General features: G+C 33.7%; 1 protein-coding gene across 6 annotated transcripts in view; it reads left to right on the plus strand.

Annotated features, from left to right (window-relative positions):
* LOC106110831 (probable cyclin-dependent serine/threonine-protein kinase DDB_G0292550) overlaps window positions 1-22,097 on the plus strand; it is a 32,691-nt gene that overhangs the window by 3,802 nt on the left and 6,792 nt on the right. The window contains exons 1-4 of one of the 6 annotated variants that reach the window (XM_013292761.1): window positions 7,251-8,005; window positions 17,251-17,577; window positions 19,347-19,438; window positions 21,392-21,594. In XM_013292761.1, the coding sequence (XP_013148215.1) occupies window positions 7,954-8,005; window positions 17,251-17,577; window positions 19,347-19,438; window positions 21,392-21,594 (674 nt within the window). In that variant the 5' untranslated portion in view covers window positions 7,251-7,953. Of the gene's footprint in view, window positions 1-7,250; window positions 8,006-9,863; window positions 9,967-17,250; window positions 17,578-19,301; window positions 19,439-21,391; window positions 21,595-22,097 lie in introns of those variants that run through there. The other 5 variants (XM_013292757.1, XM_013292758.1, XM_013292762.1 and 2 more) reach the window with 5 other exon arrangements.

Below are 22,097 nucleotides of genomic sequence, written 5' to 3' on the forward strand. Positions count from 1 at the left end.
TATTTAAAGTCAAAGGAATTAAAGCGAGACTAAACAGTTGTGCGATAATTTAGTGAAATGTGTGCGGGCGCTCTAATATTTAAAAAAATTATTAAAGTGCATTAGCCGTATAACTACCATGTGATCATGTGTGGGATTCAATATCGCCCACTTCTGTATCTCGATATTATATGTGAAGACCATTATGTCGTCTATATTTATTGTAACAATTAGAATATCGCAGCTCATGTTTATTTGATTTGTGCGCACTTTGCTCGTGACATCCTTACTTATTACAGAAACCAATTAATGGTTCTATTTATAACAAGCTTCGTTCGACGTAACTTGAGTTTTTTTGTTATAGTTAAAAAAAAGTATTTTGATTGTAGAGTTATCATCGTCCTAACATTTACTCTTATAGAGTAAATTAAATCTCCATCCAATAATGTTTTGTAGCGCGTTGGTTTTTTTTCAAATTTCAATACATCTATTTTGCTAGCATAATTTTGCGCTGTCTAAAACCTTTCTAAGTCGATATTTATTACAACGTCTTTTATCTTTGATTGTATTTAAAGATTTCTTACTATATTTACAATAATATTTTTACAGATATAATAATATAATAACAGGTACAGTAATTGCTACATCAATCTTTCTTAAATATTGTTTTGGTTAAATTTATGATGGGAACAATGTTATCTAGGCAAAGGTGATTTATTACAACTAACTAAACTTTCAATCAAACTTTCAAAAACCATTTTGAATGTGTTTAAATTTCTTTTTTCCTTCCTAAACTTCCTACACTCCTTCCTTGCGACTTGAGATGTGATGTACCCCGAAATATGATACGTAGTAAAAAAGACTTCTGCCCTTTCCTTCTTCATTTAGAACCGCCATACACGGAATGCCCGAAACAGTTTCCGTAGGGCCTTTATACTCGCCTCTTTCTTAATTAATATTAATTAGATACAGCATTTCATAATACTAAATAATTTTGAAAGCACTTTTGGAATAAGTATTTAATCACAATTTTGTCTGAATTTTGTTACAAATAACGCAACGGTACAAATACGAATCTTGCTTATGATATTTCATTACAAAAACGTTACATACTTTAGATAACAGGTTAAACTACGTATATTTTAACCACTGCAAGCAAAACTTGTGCAAAAACTATTAAATAAATAATCTTAATTATTGTCAATGACCGCTTTTCATTACGGACTCGAATGCTCCTTGTCCTCCTAGTCAAATTAAAAAGACACGTGGTCAGTTGAATTAAAAAAGTGTCCAAACGAAATTCGCAAATTGTTATAAATTTATTAACCACTTTGTTTGCCGAAAAGTTTATGATGTTTTTGTCCTCGTTTTCTAATAGAGAGTACACTGACTTGTCTGTATCATAAATGTAAAATCAAGCAAGTAACCTTTTTATTAATCTATTAATTAAAACAGCGTTATTTTGTGACGACTCTATTATTAATTGAGACAAGTCTATCTAGATGGTCATAAGATTCTTCTTATTCGTGAAGACTCGTTGTCATTAAATTCGTCTCTCATAAATTATATTGTCAAGCTTCTTCCGACGAACGCTACTGTCTAGTCAAAATTTAAACTCTATGGATTTAAAAATAAAATATTTTAAAGTATTAACTTTCTTTATTCTTTAAAAATACATTGAAATACAAGCTTACAATCTCAAATCTAATAAACAACATTAGGTTAAAAATCGTGTACATTAAAATGAAAATGTCTATTCTTAACACAATAAAAATATTTATCTAATACTTCTAATGGTATCTATAAATTAACCGAAATGCGGCTTGTTACGAAAGACTAACCAAGAGTTGCCAATATTGAATCATAATGTGAGCAACATATTGATCTAAAAATGTAACGAATATTATTATTATAATTAGGGTAGAGCATGACTTTATGAATTTAAGATTGATTTGAAGAAACTAGACGACCTAGTAGAGTGTATCTTATGAATTAAAGCTTTTATTTATGTTTTAAAAAGAAAAACAAACTTGCTTGCAACAGTCTGACTTACATTGAAGTCACGTATTGGCCATTAGGCATAAACATTATAATGCAAGCAATGCCCAGTGGACTGCTTAGTATGCTCGTTATAACAGCATTTGCAACTCTATTTGATTTATTTTAATGCTACGTGATAAATAAAAATTATTCTTAATCTGATTAGATTGAGATCCAAAATGTTGTTACCCCGATACAGATCGTCCTGTCCAAAAAAGGATAGATATCTGAGATCGCAAAGATTGCCTACCGAGTAACGTGATTGGATATATAAGAAGGAATATTTTATCTTTTCTCGACTACGGTTTTCGGTTACCGTTCATCGTCATACTATACAAAGTAATCAAGTAAACGGGCTAATTATCTTATATGCATGCACGCTCTCATGAGTGAAAGTTGTCAAGTCTTAATTTGTCTTATAAATGTGATAGATATGACGTCGGGAAATATTAAAAACAACCAACGCGAAGTACATTAGCATTTATCTATTTTTTTAATATGGCATTTGCCATTGCATTCATGGCAAATATGGCATTTCCTTCTCTAGTGTGTTTTTCATTGTTTTTGTCTCCGGTTTTTCCGGTTCACTGTGGTTTGTTTTTTAATTTGGCAATTCTTTCAACTTCACTAATAAAACTTGGTTTTTCTGGCGGTATCTTAAAAAGTGTGTTAAGATAATAAGTCGTTTTATCTCTTTTTTTTGTAGTCTGATAATAAGATGTTATTACGTTGGTTATATCAACGGGCGGCGCGCGATAAAGATGACATTCATTGAAGAGAAACTGGTTGTAAAGGTGACCACCAAATTAAGAAGATACGAATCGCTCTGTTAAATACGCATACATAAAATGCAAGCAATGACTGGTTTTAATCAATCAAACATGTCTTTTTGCTACAGGATAACGGTTAAAGCCTTATGAAGTTGGTAACAAGTAGTTTACTATGTGTTTGATTACTCTAATGACTACTTCACCAGTAGTAGTACAACTGTAGATTCTTTAATAATTTCTTTCATTTAATAACGTTTATCATTTTCTATAATAAAATATTTCTTAATCGATTATTTGAATAGTAAATTAATTTGTTATTGATTGTTACTGATAACTTCATGTGACATCTTTTAGTAGCTACTAGGTGTAGCCCGCGATTTCGTCCACGCAATATTAACATAAAAAGTAGCTTATAATATGCCCGTCTATCTCAGCTACCCTTCAGTGAAAGTCCGAAATTAGCCCAGTCGTTTCGGAGATTACCCGGAACAAACAATTTTATTATTTCATACTAATATTATAAATGCGAAAGTTTAGATGGATGTTCGTTAGAGTTTGTAGCATAAATGGCTGAACGGATTTCGATAAAATTTGGTACAGATGTGGAGCATAGTCTGGAAGAACACAAAGGCCAATCACTTGTGTTTTTTTTTAAATCCACGCGGACGGAGTTGCGAGCTAAAGCTAGTACATAGATAAAGTTACATTTGCCCGTTTACACAAAATTGTGACCAAATTAATAACGATCATTAATTGTTTCAAGGCGACACCGGAATGACTTCATACGAATTTAAAGCCAGGGACTTGAGTCGTGGGTGGTATTATAAAAATATCATACGTGACACGTCATGTTGATAATGAACCTTCGTAATGTCGCCCACACGCGGTCTTACGGTCCCGTCACACCTGTTACCTCCGTGCCTACTCTACTGTTTACTTGACGTCCATTCATAGGAATTTATAGCTTTATCTATTAACTTAACACTTACAGATATCACAATTTGTTTGATTTTAATTCTAATTTGAAAAAAATTGAAAGTTCTCATTAAATTCTAATGTTCCTGTCTCTTCTGAATAAGGTTGACCAAGTCATCTAGTTTATTAGGCTTAGTCTAGACTCTATAATGTTATGAAATAAATGCATTCCAATCAACAAACAATGTCTGACTATGCAGACAAGGTCTGACTGATCGCACAATATTTATTTTTACGCATATTGCACAATGCGCATTCGATAGCTTTGCTCAATTTGGAAGCGCTGCAGTTACTACAAGCACAGATAATACAATATTATACTAGCCCAAGTAATGCAATACTACACGTAATGCAAGTACTGTGAAACAAAATAGTACTCCAAAAGGCCTATTTTTCTTACGGATCATTTCAAAATGTTCGCATGTTTAGGTCATTTTTACATTCGTAGGATTTATAAAAAAGAAGATTGAAGATCATATGTAGATGGCTACAAATGTAGAGGAAAACCAGAAAGTATGGATTGGGTGAAAGAGGATATGCTTAAGAAGAAAGTGAATTCGTATATGACGGCTGATAGAGATGTATGAAAGACCCGCACATAATTTGCAGAGTGTTAGGTACAATGATGATGAGATGGTTTATAAAGTTTTTATACAAGTTTGATAATGAAAACCTACAGTAATGAAACGTCGATTTATCTTTGTTAGAAGCAAACCTTATACAGTAAGTTTTCTAGTTGTAAAGTTTCTTTGTTTTGAAGTTGCTATGATGTGTCGTTGACTTATTTAGTAATGTTGCCAGGTCACATTGTTTGCATAGCATCTAGTTATTCTCCGTTAGCGCAAAAATGCGTGCAAAATTGCTCACGCAAATACACTTATATGGTGCTTTTACTGTATATGGAGATAGCTAGTTATGATAAAAACGCGTACTTTACGTGAATTGCTATTACGTTGCTTTTTATTTGTTTCTCAATAATAAAACATTGTATCTAATTGTTGTAGAGATCGAATCTAGCTTGCTGCATGTTTTTGAATAAATAAGGGACTAAACAAAGACGTCATATTAAAAACCATTACAAATTATATTTAATACTATTACCTTCTTTTAAATCTAAATATGTATGTAATATGCATCAGTCATATTACGGTAAGTTCAAAGTAACGGAAATGAAATACAAAATTTATAAATTATTAACTATCCTGTTTGTTTTAAGTGGCGTTATTTTTGGTAAAGTTCAAGTGTGTGGCCCCCTGCTTGCGTCTAAATTTATTGTATTTATGTTTGTTGGACTTTTAAAAGCTCTCCTATACTTGCGGGGTTAATGCCTTACGTTCGGACCGTGGAAACAATCCAACCTGTGCGTAGCGATGCCTCAACACTTACGCAATACAAGTTATGTACGTAATATGCGCTAAGATTTAGTTTCGTATGAATTGTCCGAGAGAACAATGGAGTAATATTTAAATGCTTAGTTATGATTTTTGTTTACTAGATGAAGTAGATGTTTACGGTATCTACAACTTACAGTTAAACACCTTATAATCATGGTGACTTACTGACGAATTAACGTGTTTGATAATGTAAATGTATTCTGTTTATGTTCCAATCATACTTCATACTAGTATTAGAAATGGGAAAGATTAGATGGATGGATGTTTGTTAGAGTTTGTAGCCTAAACGACTGTATGGATTTTTATGAAATCTGGCATAGATGTAGAAGATAGTAAATGAATAAAATAGTGACCAGATCAACACAGAGTTGTTTACCTAGCTTTTAATCCCTTTGTTAGGTCAGATCAATGGATTAGTCAAAATAATGATTAATTTCTAATTACTATCTTAGGGATGCGTAACCGTAATTTCTACATATTATTTACTGCTATTTTCTATGTCACAATTTTGCAACAAGAGGCACGATTTGGTACATTATCTGATTTTAAAGTCACGATGTGGACTCTTTCTTAGTAACTAAATGATTGTAAATGTAATAGACTACTTAAAAAAAATAATCTGATGGTAGATAGGTATTAATACCGGTAGATAATGAAGAAAGCTAAAAACATACAAGTGCAGGATAATAAGCGATTCCAAGCGCAAATATCAAAGTGGTTTCATTTGTGATATTTAAATATGTTGCATATCAATTTTATATCAGATTTATTACAATATAAATGTAGGAGAAATTTAATAATTTTTATCACTACTAAGTAGAATGGTACGTTTCACTGGCGCGAAATTTTTTCAATCTAAAAGGTAACCTTCAAATAATGTCATATTATGCCTAAAAGTAAAATTAAAAAACTGTGTATACCAAAACTTTAAATATATACTGCATATTTGATTTAAAAACTCCTCCAGATAGAAACCCGAGACCCCTACCTCGGTGTGTACATTGTACTCACTCAAGTGTAACGCAGCGGTTCGTCCCAGGCCATTGCTTTTGATGCTGCCCATAGAAATTGGATGAATTGATACGCTCTCTCTTTCACACCTATGAATTATACCGAGACAATGGGTAATGAAGCTATACACGCTGGGCTACACCAACTTTCATTATGTCCTTTTATATTTAGAAATGTATTAATCAATGTATAACAAACATTAATCTTTTGGAGCTGTTTTATTAAATCAGTTTATTGTTAATTTAGCTCAATTGAAGACTTTGGTACGGTTATAGCTCAGTTGGACCAATTATTAACTGTTTTTCGAAATAATCACTAAATATGGCTTCCTCGTATTTATCAATAATGCAATTTGCTGATATTTGTATACATTGCTCTCGACCCTGACATAAAGAGATTGGCTATTTATTTTGCTCGTTTACTTTGTTACGATACGGCGATGTTTCCATTACACATTTGCAATAGTTTAATATATTAGCTTATCGATTGGACAACACTAGAATACATACTAAAGTTTTACTGCAGTGTACCGTGAATAGACTTTAAAGTTGTTCGAATATTTTTACAAGCTACTTGCAACTTGGAAAAACATTTTAATTTTAACTACGTAAAATTCGCAAAGCTTAATTATTACGTAACAAGTATAAATTAGTCCCGTAGTATACTTAACACTTAGCTGTGAACTACAAATAAGAACCGTGAGAAACGGATATAATTGACGCAAAAATCGTTGAACATTCCTTTCGATTTTTTGCCCCACTCGCTCCCTCTCACCCTTACAAGTAAATCTATGTGTACCCTTCACACCCTTTGATTTATGCGCGACCCATTATACCGATCGAGATTCTTTCCTAAAGTATCCTGATCAGAATACTCGCACTCGTCGAGAGCTCATTTTTAAAGTGCAACGGATACATCGCCTCCGGTGTTGTCACCACGGCCGTCGGGTCGTCAGTTAAACTGGCTCTCCTATGCATCGCGTTCGAGTCCATTCTATTTCGCCGCTCGATCGCGCTCGCACGGAAACGGGATTCTGTTAACGGAAGAGGGTTCGTGGTTTTATAACGATTTTTGTAACAGACCAATGTGTAAGGATGGACCGCGTGTAGACTCGTGCGTCGCTCGTGTGTCGCTGCGTGTAGTGCGTACCCTACTCAGTTGCGTCCACAGCACGCACTAGAATAGCCGCAAGCGCTTCCCGCTCGTCGTGGCTCGTTTACTTCGTGAACTGTTACTACATAAACGGTCATAGAATTGTGTAATCCCGTCTCGTACGTCATTTAAATTTGTGACGACCGGTATGGTCAATTTTATTAATTTCCTAATTTTGTTGTTCATTTAAACTCCGGTTCAGTTTTATAGCAGAGCTTGTGTCGGCGGCTAGTGTTTTGCTCTACGTGTGTGCTTTTAACTTTAACTTTTTTTTATCGTAACGCACACTGACATGTGATACCGGTGATAAGCGAAGTGTCGAACGAGATAAGGTGTTTAGTAATATTAGCATTCTATACCAATGTAAACGTAGCTTAGTTGATTGCATAAAGTGTTTTCTTAATTATAAACCTAGTGATCTAATTTGAAACATAATGTGTATATGAGTGATGCGCCAGCGCCGGTATAAGTGTAACGCTGGGCCTATTTTCGTAGCACGGAAATAAGAGCGGCAAAAGGAGCAAAAAGCTATGTCTGCTTGAAAAACTTGAGGACGTTGTGTTGAGTGTATTTCTGTCTGTTGTGGGCCGATGTATACAATCGCTTAGTGATTCCGTGTTTACTCTACTAAAATGAAGAAACGAACGATATCGAAGTTAAAATCATTGTTTGGTTCTAAGAAAGGTAAGCAGTTTACAATAATACCAAGATTAATTTCATCCAGATCACAGAGAAATGTATTTGGACCCTTTTTAGCACCATAAACAATGGTTAGTTGACGAATTCTTTCACGTTTCTTACACGAAGTAATTTTATGGCCTTTGTAATAAGTAGTATAGTTATCGCAAGCTTTTTATTTCGCTTTTAATCCTATTTCTTTTCTTCTTTTTTAAGAATAAATTTATGAAATAATAATAATACAAAAATTTGAAGCTCAAGATGATTTGTTGGTCAAAAGTCAGTTTAATTCTGAGTTTTTACACTGCTGAACTATCACTAATCTCTAAGATTGGGTTCTAAACCCAAAATAAAACATTATGTAAGTGAATAAGTGTACCTTAAATAAAATAATATCATTGACAGTTTTTATCTTTAACATTCAGAGGTCGAGAATCTGTACCAAAAATATGAGCATGAAAAAAGTGTTACCGTAATTTTCCGCGTCTAAAACATTAATAAATATTATTGCAAGTAAAAATCACTGTAGAGTAAGTTGAAATATAAACAAAACAAGACAATAATATGTTAAGTAATTTAATTAAAAAATGTCATCCATATAAGATATAGGAGAGAAAGAATTTCTAATCCATAAGCTAAGATTAAAGTCATCATTTTAAAACTTTATTATTACAAAAAGTATTAAACCCGTGTCTATTATTCGCGGTTGATTTGCGCGCAAGCCATCGTATTTCTCATTGGAATGCTATTCAATTGCATATCTTCACGCAATATGCAGCTGTTGTAGATTTTTTTATTTCAACAGTAGCACACTCCCCGGTCGGGACACACAGCTGCCTATTTTAATAACAAGCACCATTTGAAGTGATTTTAAAAAGGCCCAATTTTATTTATAGCCCACTAGGACGTTCCCTATCTATAATATTTCACGCCGCTTACTTCGCTTCCGTTATCTTACCATTAAATATGCAAGACGATTTAATTGGATTATTTACTATAGTTCTAATAATAATTTTCAGTTAAAGTAAACCAAAAATTCCTGTTACAACAATGATCTGGAAAGACAATCATTGGAATTGTAATCATTTTTTAATTAAACGCTATGACATCCATGAAACTAGTTTTTTCCAACTTTGATAATAAATTATCCCCGTCGAGAAGTTAAGATAATCACTAATGGCTTTTTCAATGTCATATCTTTAGAACAAACTGTATCTTATATAATATAATAAACATGTGCAGATTTTTCTTGTCAATTTGTGGAAAATCCCAGTCACATCAATCACGTATGTATATTAGTATTAGCTTAGTTTCGTTTCCATTACTTTAAGAGCAAATCAATGTCGAAGAATAAGGAAAAACACGATCTTCTCGTTTTTTTGGAACATCAATATCTGCCCCAACAAGGTCACGATTCGTTAACAAGGTGTCGAAGTAATTGTCCATTCCTGTCATTTTGTCGCATGCCCTTGAAGTGGTTAGCGTAAATTTCGTATGCAAAGTGTGCTCTTTTAACTTACGAATATTTACTATGCTTACACACATATGTACGGGCCAACTGATAAGCACGTGTGTGTCTCGGATAGGGCTGCCCACTTTTAGTAAATGACTCTGGCGTCGAATAAAAAAATAAACACCATACATTTGTCAACCGAAATTTATTTGCGGAAAAATACCAGAAATAGAGATTGACGTCCATTGACTTATTTGAATTCACACCACACAATATCCCGAAATAATCAAACTCGTAGGTGTACTATCTACTATAAAACCCAAAGAATTCTAATCAAAACCGAGGAAGTGACAGCCCTAGTCTCAAGCCGATATCAGAAACCTGTGCAGTACACGCATATTGTTCTACGTTCAGTGTTGAAGTTATTGTGCTGAAAGTTACACATGTTAACATTGTGATGCTGTAAGTGCTCGAAGTAAAATGTTGTCCTGTTTCTGTGTAACGCGTAAAAATGGTAAGAAATGTTTAAATTTTATATCAATCTCTTGAGAAATTTAATGCCTCACATTATTTATCAACCTGCGGTTACTTTCGAATGGTAATTGGTGAATAAACAATTGCGTGTTGTAATTTAAAAGACATTTATTCATTTCCTGGCTATTTTAAGTGAGTTTTTATTTATACCCATGAAATTTCTCTATTTTTGGATTATACTTCTTTAAAGTCTTTTAACTTTCTTTTAAACATTCAAAGTTTTGAGTTTTTGTTTGGATAGACCATTCACGACAAAGATAAATAAATTTCATGCAGTTGTTGCATTTGTGCATTTCATTATAATGATGGAATATTGTGGAGAGATTCCATGTAAGTATTTTTAAAAATGTGCAAAACCTTTTAAATACAGTAACAATAGGCAACACTTAATTCTAATAACTAACACCAAATAAACGTTTTGTAACTTTACCCAGTTTGCTGCTGTTAATATAAACAAAAATGTCATGTTGACGACGCGTCCTAGTTTGGTACTTACCAGATGAGATAGGGTTGCCGATATCTTCTACCATCTTTACTAAATTTAAAAACACTAATTTTATCGTTATATCATTAACTATAATATCTCCGATCAAACATCAAGAGTTTACTTTCCAGTTTTCAGTTTTTTTTTTGTGTGAGCTAACCACATTCTATCGGATAAACCTGTGAAGAACTAGCCATATCTATTTTTAATAAGTTGATAACCTATTAACTTTATAATAATCAATAAGTAAACAACATTTATATAATATCACCTTTGACATTCTGCTGTGATGCGATAAAAATAGCGTTCTAAAAGGGAATGAAACCGACCAATGGGATGAAAAGATCTCATATGAAATCTCTCCAAAAATGCAACCCTTTTTCTCATAGGAGTCAAAACAGGTTCCTCTATTTGACAGCCCTCAAACAATAAAGTACCCGGGTTTGTTTGCGCGTGGGAATCGGACAGGCTCGTGATAGTGCGAGACATGTGTATCATGCCTTCAGGTTTATTATCCTCGCGTGCTCAACTCAAATGTCGTGCACTTACTTTTTACAGCATCTTCACATCCTAGTAAAAAAAAAGTAACATCTTATGTTATTTTGTATTTTAGGGCACGAAGTTTATATGCTAAAAATTGTTGCTAAGGTGTGAAAGTTCATTTAAATTTTGCATGTAAATTAAAGAATAGCTATCCCCTTTTAGCTGAGATTTGGCTTTGCGAGTGTTATCCACGAAGTGGCTTCATCAAATTGTTTCGTAAAACAATCCTTATAACCGCTGGGTAAGAATATCTCCTTTTTTAGAGTTTTCTTTAAATTTCCCTTTGAATTTTTTTAATCTGATTAGGATTTACCAATCCTTATCGTTAACTACAGATGTAGTTAAAGTAACAAAAACAAAGGTACTAATCTTGGTTTCCATTCTATATTTAAGCTCTTCGCCTACAAATATCTATTGAGCATGATGACTTTATAGTTAACAATATACCTATTTTCACATTACATCTATAATCCCAGAGATCCATCTATATCCAGGTCAAGTGTCAGAGTGTTGAGCTCGTCACATTGTTTGCTTATCGCAAACGATTCGCATACAGTCGGGTGCACATGCACTTAACAATAGCAACTATAACTGTGGTAATAGGGTGCAAAGCTTAACAACTATTTACTTGTTACTGCATGACTGCATCGTCAATAGAAACTGCAGCGAACGTTTTCTAAGAAGCAAAATGCCTAAGCGTATAAAATGAATACGTTAAGTTCTAGTAACGTGCTATTTCATAGTTTAGTATATTTTACGAATAGATTTGTTCACTTCTGAAACAAAGTAACAAGCAATTTTATCGTGTTTAAAGAAACCTGTTTTTACTTTTTTTTCTTCGACTAATCTGTTATTTAACAGCTATGGTTAAGTAATTGTGAATAATTTCGTATAAATAGACAATGGTTTGTTTGCTTACGTAACACTTGTGTAAACTGTAAACAATTAAACAAAATTCAAGTCTTTACATACCATTCAGTGAGAGACATGCGCACGTTAACATTGCAATCTTCCTCAGATTCTTTTAAACTGATATGTATTCATTCTACGTTTCTGTTAACAAATCATACTTCATATTTATATTAAAAATGTGAAAGGTTAGATGGATAAATGGATGTTTGTTAGAGTTTGTAGCCTAAACTGCTGAACGAAATCTTAATGAAATTTGGAATAAATGCAGAGGATAGTCTGGATGAACACATAGTCTACTTGGTTTTGTTTTTTTTTAATACTACGCGGACGGAGTCGCAGGCGAAAGCTAGTAAATTAATAATTTCGTTCGTGAACAAAACATTGACACTTTTCTTCAGCGCCAACGTTTTAAAACCAATTTCCAGTTGGGTTCGAAATCGTTTAGAGATATATCGATACAAGCAAGGTTAATGTCGGCTTTTGCAATAGATTTGAGTGCAACGAATCCGCGTGAAATTAAAGCGAATCGAATTAAATCGGTCGAATATTAGATATTAATTTTTTTATGATTCTTCATACTAAACGAGTACAATAATTGTTTCGTAATTTATTTTATAAAACCACGGAATAAATGTCCGACTTTATTACTAAGCTGTCCTCTACACGGTATAGGATACCGTTAGAATTAAACCGTAAATTAAAACGTACATCGAGTCTCACTGCACCATCAAACACACGGGGAATATACGCAAGTGCAGTTATAACTTTTTTCACGACCTGTTATCCTTAATACAGATTTTAAATGCTATGGTATCCGTCGCTTAGAAGGTGAAACGTGTCTACGAATGTCTCTACAAATTAATGTTAAACTTATCTGGTAAAGGTTCTAAGTGAAACGCGTAATTTTTTTTTGTTAAATAAGACACTTATGTAACTTAAGGTAATACTAGTTAATTTCTTAACTAAGAAACGTTGGTTTAACTGAAAGTTTTTAAACACTTTGCCAATCTAATAGATTACAATTAAATTTATCTGAAGTTCCGTTGGTACGTGTAACATTATCTGGATAGCAGTTCTCACATTATCTCACTAATTTGCTGACCTTTATTTACGTAAGAGGTGTGAAGGAAGATCGCTAAGTCTCAGCTAGCAGACATCGCTTGTTCGTTCCCACGGACTTTGCTCAGCCGAGTTTTAAAGTTAACCTTTTGCAGAAAGCGACTGACATTGTTTTATTAATCGTGTAATGTATCATGTGGTCACTTTCTTTAGTTTCAATTATTCAGGTCGTCGCAACTGTTGTGGCTACGTCTACATACTGGTAAATTTTATTGTTATACATTTTCATCTATTCCGTTCTTACAGTGTTTATGGCTTAGATGTTGTTAAAAGAGCTAAATGCTGTTTTATTATCATCTTTAGGCAAATCTTTGCACGAAATTGGCCTCGTGATTATTTATAAAAAGTTCAGTTTCTCTTCGTATACGTCATTTGAGTTAAGAATGGAGACCCGTGGACTATAAAAACTAAGTCACTCAACGCAGTCACGCTGTTGTCTCAGAGGACAGGCACTAATTTTGTGCTTTATTGCCTCTTCGCGCAGATTATATTGTTTAATTACTATTTTTATTTTTGATGCGCTTTCTTCAGCTTGAAAAACTTTACCGTTAGAATCTCAAGGTATTTCCGATTACATCGCTTGATTAGCTTTGCTTTTTTAATGCTAATGACATTAAAAAAAATGTGTACGTGATGTTATTTACTTTGTAAAGTTGAACCTTTTACAATGTAAAATATAATTTGCATTGATAATTGTCATTAAAAATAAATAAAGTAATAAACCATTGCGATAGTAATTATCAGTTTAATTTATTACTTGAACTTAACAAGAATAGTTGATGATGTATTTCTTTGCAATTTTGGACAATCAGTACGTCAATGCTACAATGATTTCTGCTTTAAAGTTAAAGCTGCATGAAGTTTCAAGCTAGATATACGTTGTTATTACATAAACGATTTACTTAATAGTATATCAATCACACTTATTCGCTAGTAAAGTTCTGATTGCAGAGACTTTAATTGTATTTTTAAAATAATTTGTTCTCTGTAAATAAAAAGTTAGTCAAGTCGACCATTAACAGGTGTTGACAGAAATACATCAGCGCGCATTAGCGTGTCTCTTCCGTTGCCTCCTATCCGTTTGTGTGCACTCAAGGAATATTAATAGACGGAACCTCTCTCCAGTCAAACAATCACATCTATAGTATCTACGTCACGTACTTATGTAGGACTCTGACCCTAACTTGTAAACAAAAACAAATCTTTTATGAGCATGAACATAACAAATATGCCAAGTAAAATGCATACTTATTTAAAATCTGGTCGTTTGATGAATTGTTGACTTTTTCAGTATTTTAGATAATATTAGTGACTTTCTAATCCCGAAAATAATACCTATGTCTGTTTTTAAATTGAAAATGACATGGATGGCATCATGGGCTAGTCGCTAGGCGATGGTGTTAGCTAAATCTAGTTAAGGTTTTGTTTAAAGTTATTTTTTTAAGTATTTGACTTTATTTGATTCTCTAGGGATGATTACATCTCTTCTACCTTCTGGCTACTTTAATACGTGATACAATGTTTTAACAATTGTTTCTAGCAAACTATAAATATACACCTCGCGTTTTCATTTTCAACGTAAGTCGATTTTTGAAGGGTGTTTTTCTTTAACGTGCCAGGCAATGACTAGTACGATTTCTCCCCTTGCCTTTCCTTATTTCCTGGACAGTATCCCTCAGGTTTATTTTGAGTATGGATTTGTGTATTTAAGTATGTGACTTGTCTTAAGTGACTTAGTTCTTTACTACAACATTGATATTTCTACAGATTATTTATAAAAAAGTTATATGAAAAAAAACTATCATAAATTTCATTTTTATCGGAAATATTTTTTCATTTTTTTAAAGGCTAATAATAATAAATCACTCCTATAATAAATCATTGTTACTGTTCAGAAGTAATGGTATTAAATTTGGAGAAAATTATCAAGCAAATCGTTTTAAAAATCTGATCGTCAGTTACTCGTGATATGATCTCAATGGAAGATATTTAGGACGCGTCTGGCTTGCGGCTGCAATTAAAAAATATCTTTAGTACAGAACAAGTCATAAACGGTAAACTAAACAGTTTATTTATTACCTTACAACGATCCTAAACGGTAGTCTATCTTATTTAGTACAAATTGCTTTAAAATGTGTTCGACATTTATTAGTCCAAGCCCAATACAGTAGTTATTTTTTATACATTTCATGAGGAAATATATGGAGTATAGTGTTTAATGAACTTCTATACATATTTGCTCTTAGATAGACAGGATCTGTTATTAAATCATACAAAAGTGACACAAGAAACGTATATTTTTTTATACCATCCCATAACAATCAAATCGATGTTTTTTTTTAAACGAACACTTAATTATATCCAAGCGTGAAAGTTGAGACAAAACTTAAAACCGAACATAAAAACGTATCGTAATTTGGACAAGGATATCCTTAACGTTCGAGTCGGCTGTAGACACATCGTTAACGCCATTAATAACAACAACCCTGTTCTCTCCCCGCTTATTACTTACACTCAGCTCTTTGATGTAGGCAGCCGGCAGACTTCGGACCGCTTGTTAACCACTGTTAAATAAAACTTGTAGCAATTTCGTCAATTCAACGTGCGGCGCATAACGAAGACATCTTTTGTGTTGGGAACAGCCAATATGTTCTCGGAAAGGGTAAAATCGGTGATGATAGCCTCTACTGATGCGGAATTTTAAATCAGCACATATTTCTTTTTTCGGTTTGTAGCACAACTTAGGATTCACAAATAATTTAGCTGTTTATTTTGTTTGTGGTTGCATTAACAGATATTCAGACTGACGCTTTACTGCTTTACATTTAAATGCTTCCGGAGCAGAGTGATTTTAAAATTACATTTCTTGGATGAGAATATTATGTTTCTTTAAATTAATTGTTCGACATTATCGATATCGATAATCGAAAAATCACGATTTTGGTACACCATTCACAACCCTATTTATACATAAACACGTTTGACATCTCTAATTTATTAAATACCCACTTAGTATTTTTTTTAATACCGCCTCGTTAAAATTAATGACAATTGATTCTTGCACATTAGTTTATCAAAACCTAAGTCAAGGTCGTATAACAAGTTTTAACTTGGAACGTTAAACACTTGCATTTATGCAAGATTAAGTTATATTTAATCGCCTAGTGTAGTGAATGAAACCGGTTTGCTGTGTCGTTTACGAATACGTTAAATGAGGGGAACCGGTCGCTCGCAGTCTTGTGATAAATCGGAATATCAATAAGCTTGGAAATCGAAAATATTAATATTTTAAATAGTGTCATGTTTAATTTAACGTTACGACTTCTTTGTTGCTATTGTAAGTATATGCAATTGTTATTCTTTATTTATGAAAAGTATTACGCGCATTATTCTGCTGGGTAGATTCAGGATTGTTTACCAACAACTATGCTTTAGTATTATGCAGTGGTATTTCGGATTGAGTTGTCCTAGTACAAAATGCACTGTTTCAATATATAGTATTTGTCTTGTCTAGAATTTGTCTGATAGGTTACATATATTTATTATATGGTATATAAGAAGTTGCGTGTTTTAATAGTAATTTGCCTAATCGATGGTCGCGGCCGGTGGCTTGCGTCATGTTTACCTTCAACGCGCCCTTGGAAATTATGTTTTTGCGCTTAGAGCGTTGTTATTGTGAATTATATTGTTTTTTCATATGACCTGACCGTACATATAAAAGAAATTGGTATATGCAGCATTAAGATAAGAAATGAAAAATGTGTTATTTTAGTTTAGTCAAGTTTATAAGACATAAACCTAATTTCATAATACTGTAACGCTACACTTGCTACATAACAAATTCTATGTAATTTGATATCTTCGGAAAGTGAAAGAGATGAGTAATTTGAGTCAGGGATAGTAAAAGTGTTGTTGCATTTTACCTAACGATCATCATGTGTCGGAAGTCGTGAGAATTTCTATTTTTAATACAACCTTTCTATTTCGATATCATCAGTTCAGTTGATTAACAGTTTAAGAAAATTGTAATTACATTTTATACCTTCATTTCCCTCACTTTCTCTCACGATATTGTTTATACTGTTTAAGATACCACCACATAGAAAAAAAAAACTTAAAGATAATTGTTTCATTTTCTTTGATTTCGTTTATTTTATTTTAAAGTTGTTGAATGTATTTCATGAAGAAATCTGTCACTTGTTTTAGGTAAACGGCAACAACAAGAATTGTCAGCAAAGTCGTCACGTTCCGCGTCTCCGGAGCCGGCGGGGGACAGTTCCCCCTGCGAGTCGTACAGGCCGCTGCTGAGAACTCCCCCGCCGAGCCATGTGGGACCGCCGCCCTCGCCGCCGGTGCCCACCAGCCCCGTGGCCCCCGTGGCGCCGCAGCCCGCGGGCCCGCTGCCACTCATGCCCTGCCCCGTCTGCGCCCGCACCTTCGTACCCCAGTCACTGGCAAAACACGTCAAAATATGCGAGAAAACCATGGCTAAGAAGCGAAAGACCTTCGACTCCTCGAGGCAGAGACGCGAAGGTAATTTACTGTTTTGATTTTTCCTATACTACTCTTGGGAATTCCTTGTTGGAGGATTATAACAATGGAAGTATGTAGTATTTTATGTTTTTTGAGATACTAATTTTCTGATATGATTTATTTTATTTTTAATATTTTAATATGAACTTGTGTATTTCTATGGCTAATAAGGGCTGGCAACGACGAGCCATCCCAGTTCCGGTGAGTGGGTGAACCATTTACATGTCATTGCCTCATCGCCTGCCACACCGACACCAATGTAACGGTGACACCGCGCATTGTATGCGGACATTTTACTAACACCTACAATCATCGATGTAATGAGAATCACTGCTGACTCTGAATAACATTAGAATTTATAAGATAACTGCGAAATACCCCACTTACGTGAAGTACATTAATAACTAAAGCCATACGGTACCTTAATATTACATTTGATTGCATATCATTGTGTTGGGTAATGTTCTTCACGTTCCAATTGTGATAAACTCTAATGATATTCAACTTTTATTTATTGCGTCTTATACTGAGTAATACGATTGAAGTTATCGATAGAGTCTTGGTCGTCTGGGATACTTAAATCGAAGCTAAGCGCGAACTCAAGCCTAAATTTTTTTAGATGTTCTTAAATAGGCGACTAAAGTGCTATTAATAATTGAACGCATTTACAAGAAGCATCTAGAACAGTCTGAAAACAAAGAAAATGCTTGTAGCCGTAAACAGCACGATTGTATGTTCTAACTTGAACGAAACGAGGTCCATGTTTGCATAATATATTTGTTCCTACGCTGTGTTTGCTAACAATCGCCTACCATTACCCATCATAGTTCGATACATGTTTCTCAATCTTTCATCGGAAATTCTGTCTCTATACATTTACCTAATACAAAATGACAGAACACTACACTGGCTCCAGTTTCGATGATGAACATTGCTTTAAATATTTCTCAGATGTTTTTAAAACTTTTCGCATAAATCTAATTGGTTTAGATTATTATGACACATCAAAATATGGCAACGCGATTATTCATTTTTTTAATGAGAAGCCATTATTAGTAAATAATGTTAAGTAATTCTTTCTTAGATCTTTTGTAAACGAGCATCGATATTTCTACCGAAAGTAAGCAGAGTAGTTTGAGAAACCGTGGTTCAAGAATTGAATTCGAAATAAAACGATGATTCATGTTTATTAAATCATATTAAATGCATGGATTGTTTGTCTTGAGCCGTGCCTTGGGTGTGTCGCTTGTAGTTCATTGCGTTTTAGTCGTTTAGTCGAGTGCATATTGTGATGTTGAATGTACTGTGTCGAACCTCTGCAATAGTTTACGGTTAACCGCGAAAAATAGCATTAAATGTCAAAATGGCAACCGATACACCGAACAGTAATTGCATAAACATTGGGAACACGTCATAATTGCAAAATTAGGTGTTCTGCTATGAATATGCGAATTGTGGTCTAAGATTGGCTTACCGCATTTGGCAATCAACTGGCATTGCGCCTGATTCTTTGTACGTATGACTTCTTTCATTTTTGACACGATATTAATTTGAAGTTAATTAACATTTTGTTAAGTTAGTTTGATTCAAACCAATCAAAAATCAAATCGTGAAGTATTCAGCATCATGAAATGTAAAGGACTTTATCGTATAATATAAAATTATATGTTTATTTATAAGTTAATTATAAGTAATGTACTGTATAAGATTGTGCGATATTCCAGGCACAGATTTGGAACAGTACTTGCCAAAGAATTTCGGTCTTCCAGAGAACAGCCCCTTCCTCGAGAAGAGCCCGCCCAACACTGCCAAGCCGACGCCTAAACCCAAACCTCAGTCAGTCAGGAGCACAATAAAAAAGGTACTTATATGCTATATGATTGAATGGAACAGTCACACACAAATGCACGGGATTTCACTTCCAACCAATGTAAATTTGAGTCCATAAATATATTTCTTAAATGTTCACTCATTAGATGGATAGCAATTGGTTTTTCTAGCTATCTATGTTATACGTGTATATGTATTTAATTTAGAAAATGTATAAGCTTTATTTTTAATGAAACATTTTCAATTTCATCTAATTGTTTGTACTTAAAATCAATACCAAGTCGTTTTAGATGTGAAGCTTCGAGCTTTCTACGTTACCAGATTCTAGTCTTAAAAGATGCGATCTAGATAATAAATACCAGAGCAGACTGGTCGCTCTGAGCCGATGCTTCCGCCCGTCAATTACAGCCAGTTTAATTGGGACATTTCTTTTTTAAATAGTCTGTGACATTAGTGATACAGTGAACCCAACTATACGTATACAAGTAACTTGAAATATGTTTAAAATGTTCGCGTGCGTCTTCATCCGCAAAGAATTATAAAAACTTTTTTATTGTTTACATTTGTCCAATGTCAAAATTACCGTTACCATAACAACCTTGCTTCCTTAATGTTGGTAACTTGTAGTTTATGGTCCCTTTCCCACATTAAATTTTTTAATTTATCTATCCCCTAAATTTAATCGCGTGAAAATATATAGCCGAAAGCGTGTCGTAAGGGCTTTTTATTAAAAAAAAGATTTATTAAAAATATGCTTGCTGATATCCTGCACCACAAAGTGTGTGTGTTTACGCTTTATATTAGTATAGATGATATAAATATCTATATTTAGGCCTTTAAGGAGCATTGGTTCAATGTGTCGGAAAAATGTTATTATCCATACATAGAAATTAGATTGTTTTTTATTTTATTGATGTATTATTTTACATTCCTTTATATTTCTTTGTATACTTTGGCAATACGCTACCATATCTATTATATCCGCAGTCATAACATGTTTACTATTTTCCATCGCATGATTTATTAATGATATGAATAGTTTTTAAGAATTTTTAAGAATTGACAAGTTAATTCTATTCCAAACACTGTTTATTTTCTGAAGACGTTTTTGAACAGCAAGTTTGTAAAATTTCGTAAAGATAATTGGCGTAAAAGATCTGTCATTTAGACTATTTCTCCATAAGCTAAAGACGACAAGTCCAGCAATGGACTAAGAAAGGCTTTATTAGTATACCTATTTACATGACAGTAAAGAATTATGAAAGTTATTTTCACGTCACGCGAACGCCTGTCGCAAATGTATCCCAGCGAACATTTGAATGGTTATTTGTACTAATTAGCCAAAGTCTCATTTCCCGCCTTTGACTTGCTAAAATGCTCTTTACGCTCTAATGCAAAATGACTACATTGATAAAGAGTTCGTACACCTTTGTTATGAAGAAGGAAGAACTGGCTATATTCAAATTAAGTAGATAGCGTAAAATACTTGATTGAGTTACAATTACAAGTCGATTATTTCATTCTTTGTTTTTTGTCTGGTCGTGATATAATTGTACTACCTGTATTATATTGCAACACTGTTTTTACTATATTTTTAAATATAAAACCTTATATTTCTATTTATATTACATGATATTATTTTAGTTTTGAGGATATTAGGTCTTTCAACATTGCTAGAAGCAACAACCATCTAGGTTGCTGCCAGGACTCTTAATGTTCCACGACTTCACTATTAGAAAAAAAGTTTCGCGCGAAATAGTCCGCGTAAAATTTTAAAAATATTAAAAGTTTAGCCTATGTTACTCACAGATAAATTATCTTTCTAACGGTGAAGGAAGTTTTAAAAACGGCTCAGTAATTTTTTGAGTTATTTCAATACGCATAGAAAATCTTTCCTCTTTATAATATTAGTACAGAGTAATTAGATATCATTCTATATCTTATTTCCATATGGTAAAATAACGAAGTGTTACTAATATTCCAGCCAACAGCGGAGCTACAACGGTGTCCGCACTGTTCGCGGGCGTTCGGCGTGCGCGCGTTCGAGCGGCATGTGGAGTGGTGCGCCGACAAGGCGAAGATCCTGCCCGCGGCCGCCGCCGCGCCGCCGCCGCCGCACATCGCCGACGCCAAGCAGCGCCTCAACGCACGTACACAGTATAAGGCACCCCTCGCACGTGGCAGGAAGTACGTATCAGTAACATATACTGTATTTAAAATCACCAATTAATTGCCACAAGTTCGTTCAATAACAAAAAAGAAGCAGCGACGAAGCTATATCGTCCTCTCTGACACCTCTTGCTACGGAATGGATAACAAAACCACCACTGTGAAAAAGAAATTAGTAAATTAAAATAAAATCTCTGAACTACTAAAGTTCACTTTTATGCAATAAATAGCTGTTCCAGTGCGGCTTTATCCGCGTGAAATTGTAAAAACTTTATTACAACATTTGTCAAAATTCAAATACACAAATGACAACGACAGTCTTTGACTGTAGATAACAATGTTAAAATGTCGATCTTGCTTCCTTGATGTTGTCAGTTTGTAGTTTTTGGTCCCTTATCCACATGAAGGTTATTTACCCCCTTGGTTTAAAAGCGTGAAAATATGTACCCTGTAACCTATCGTAAGTGTGAGGCTTTTTAACAAAAGGATTATTCAAAAACTGCGATTGCTGACTTACGTAT

This window comes from Papilio polytes, unplaced genomic scaffold (genome assembly GCF_000836215.1).
Source record: "Papilio polytes unplaced genomic scaffold, Ppol_1.0 DF824191.1, whole genome shotgun sequence".
Lineage (NCBI taxonomy): Eukaryota > Metazoa > Arthropoda > Insecta > Lepidoptera > Papilionidae > Papilio > Papilio polytes.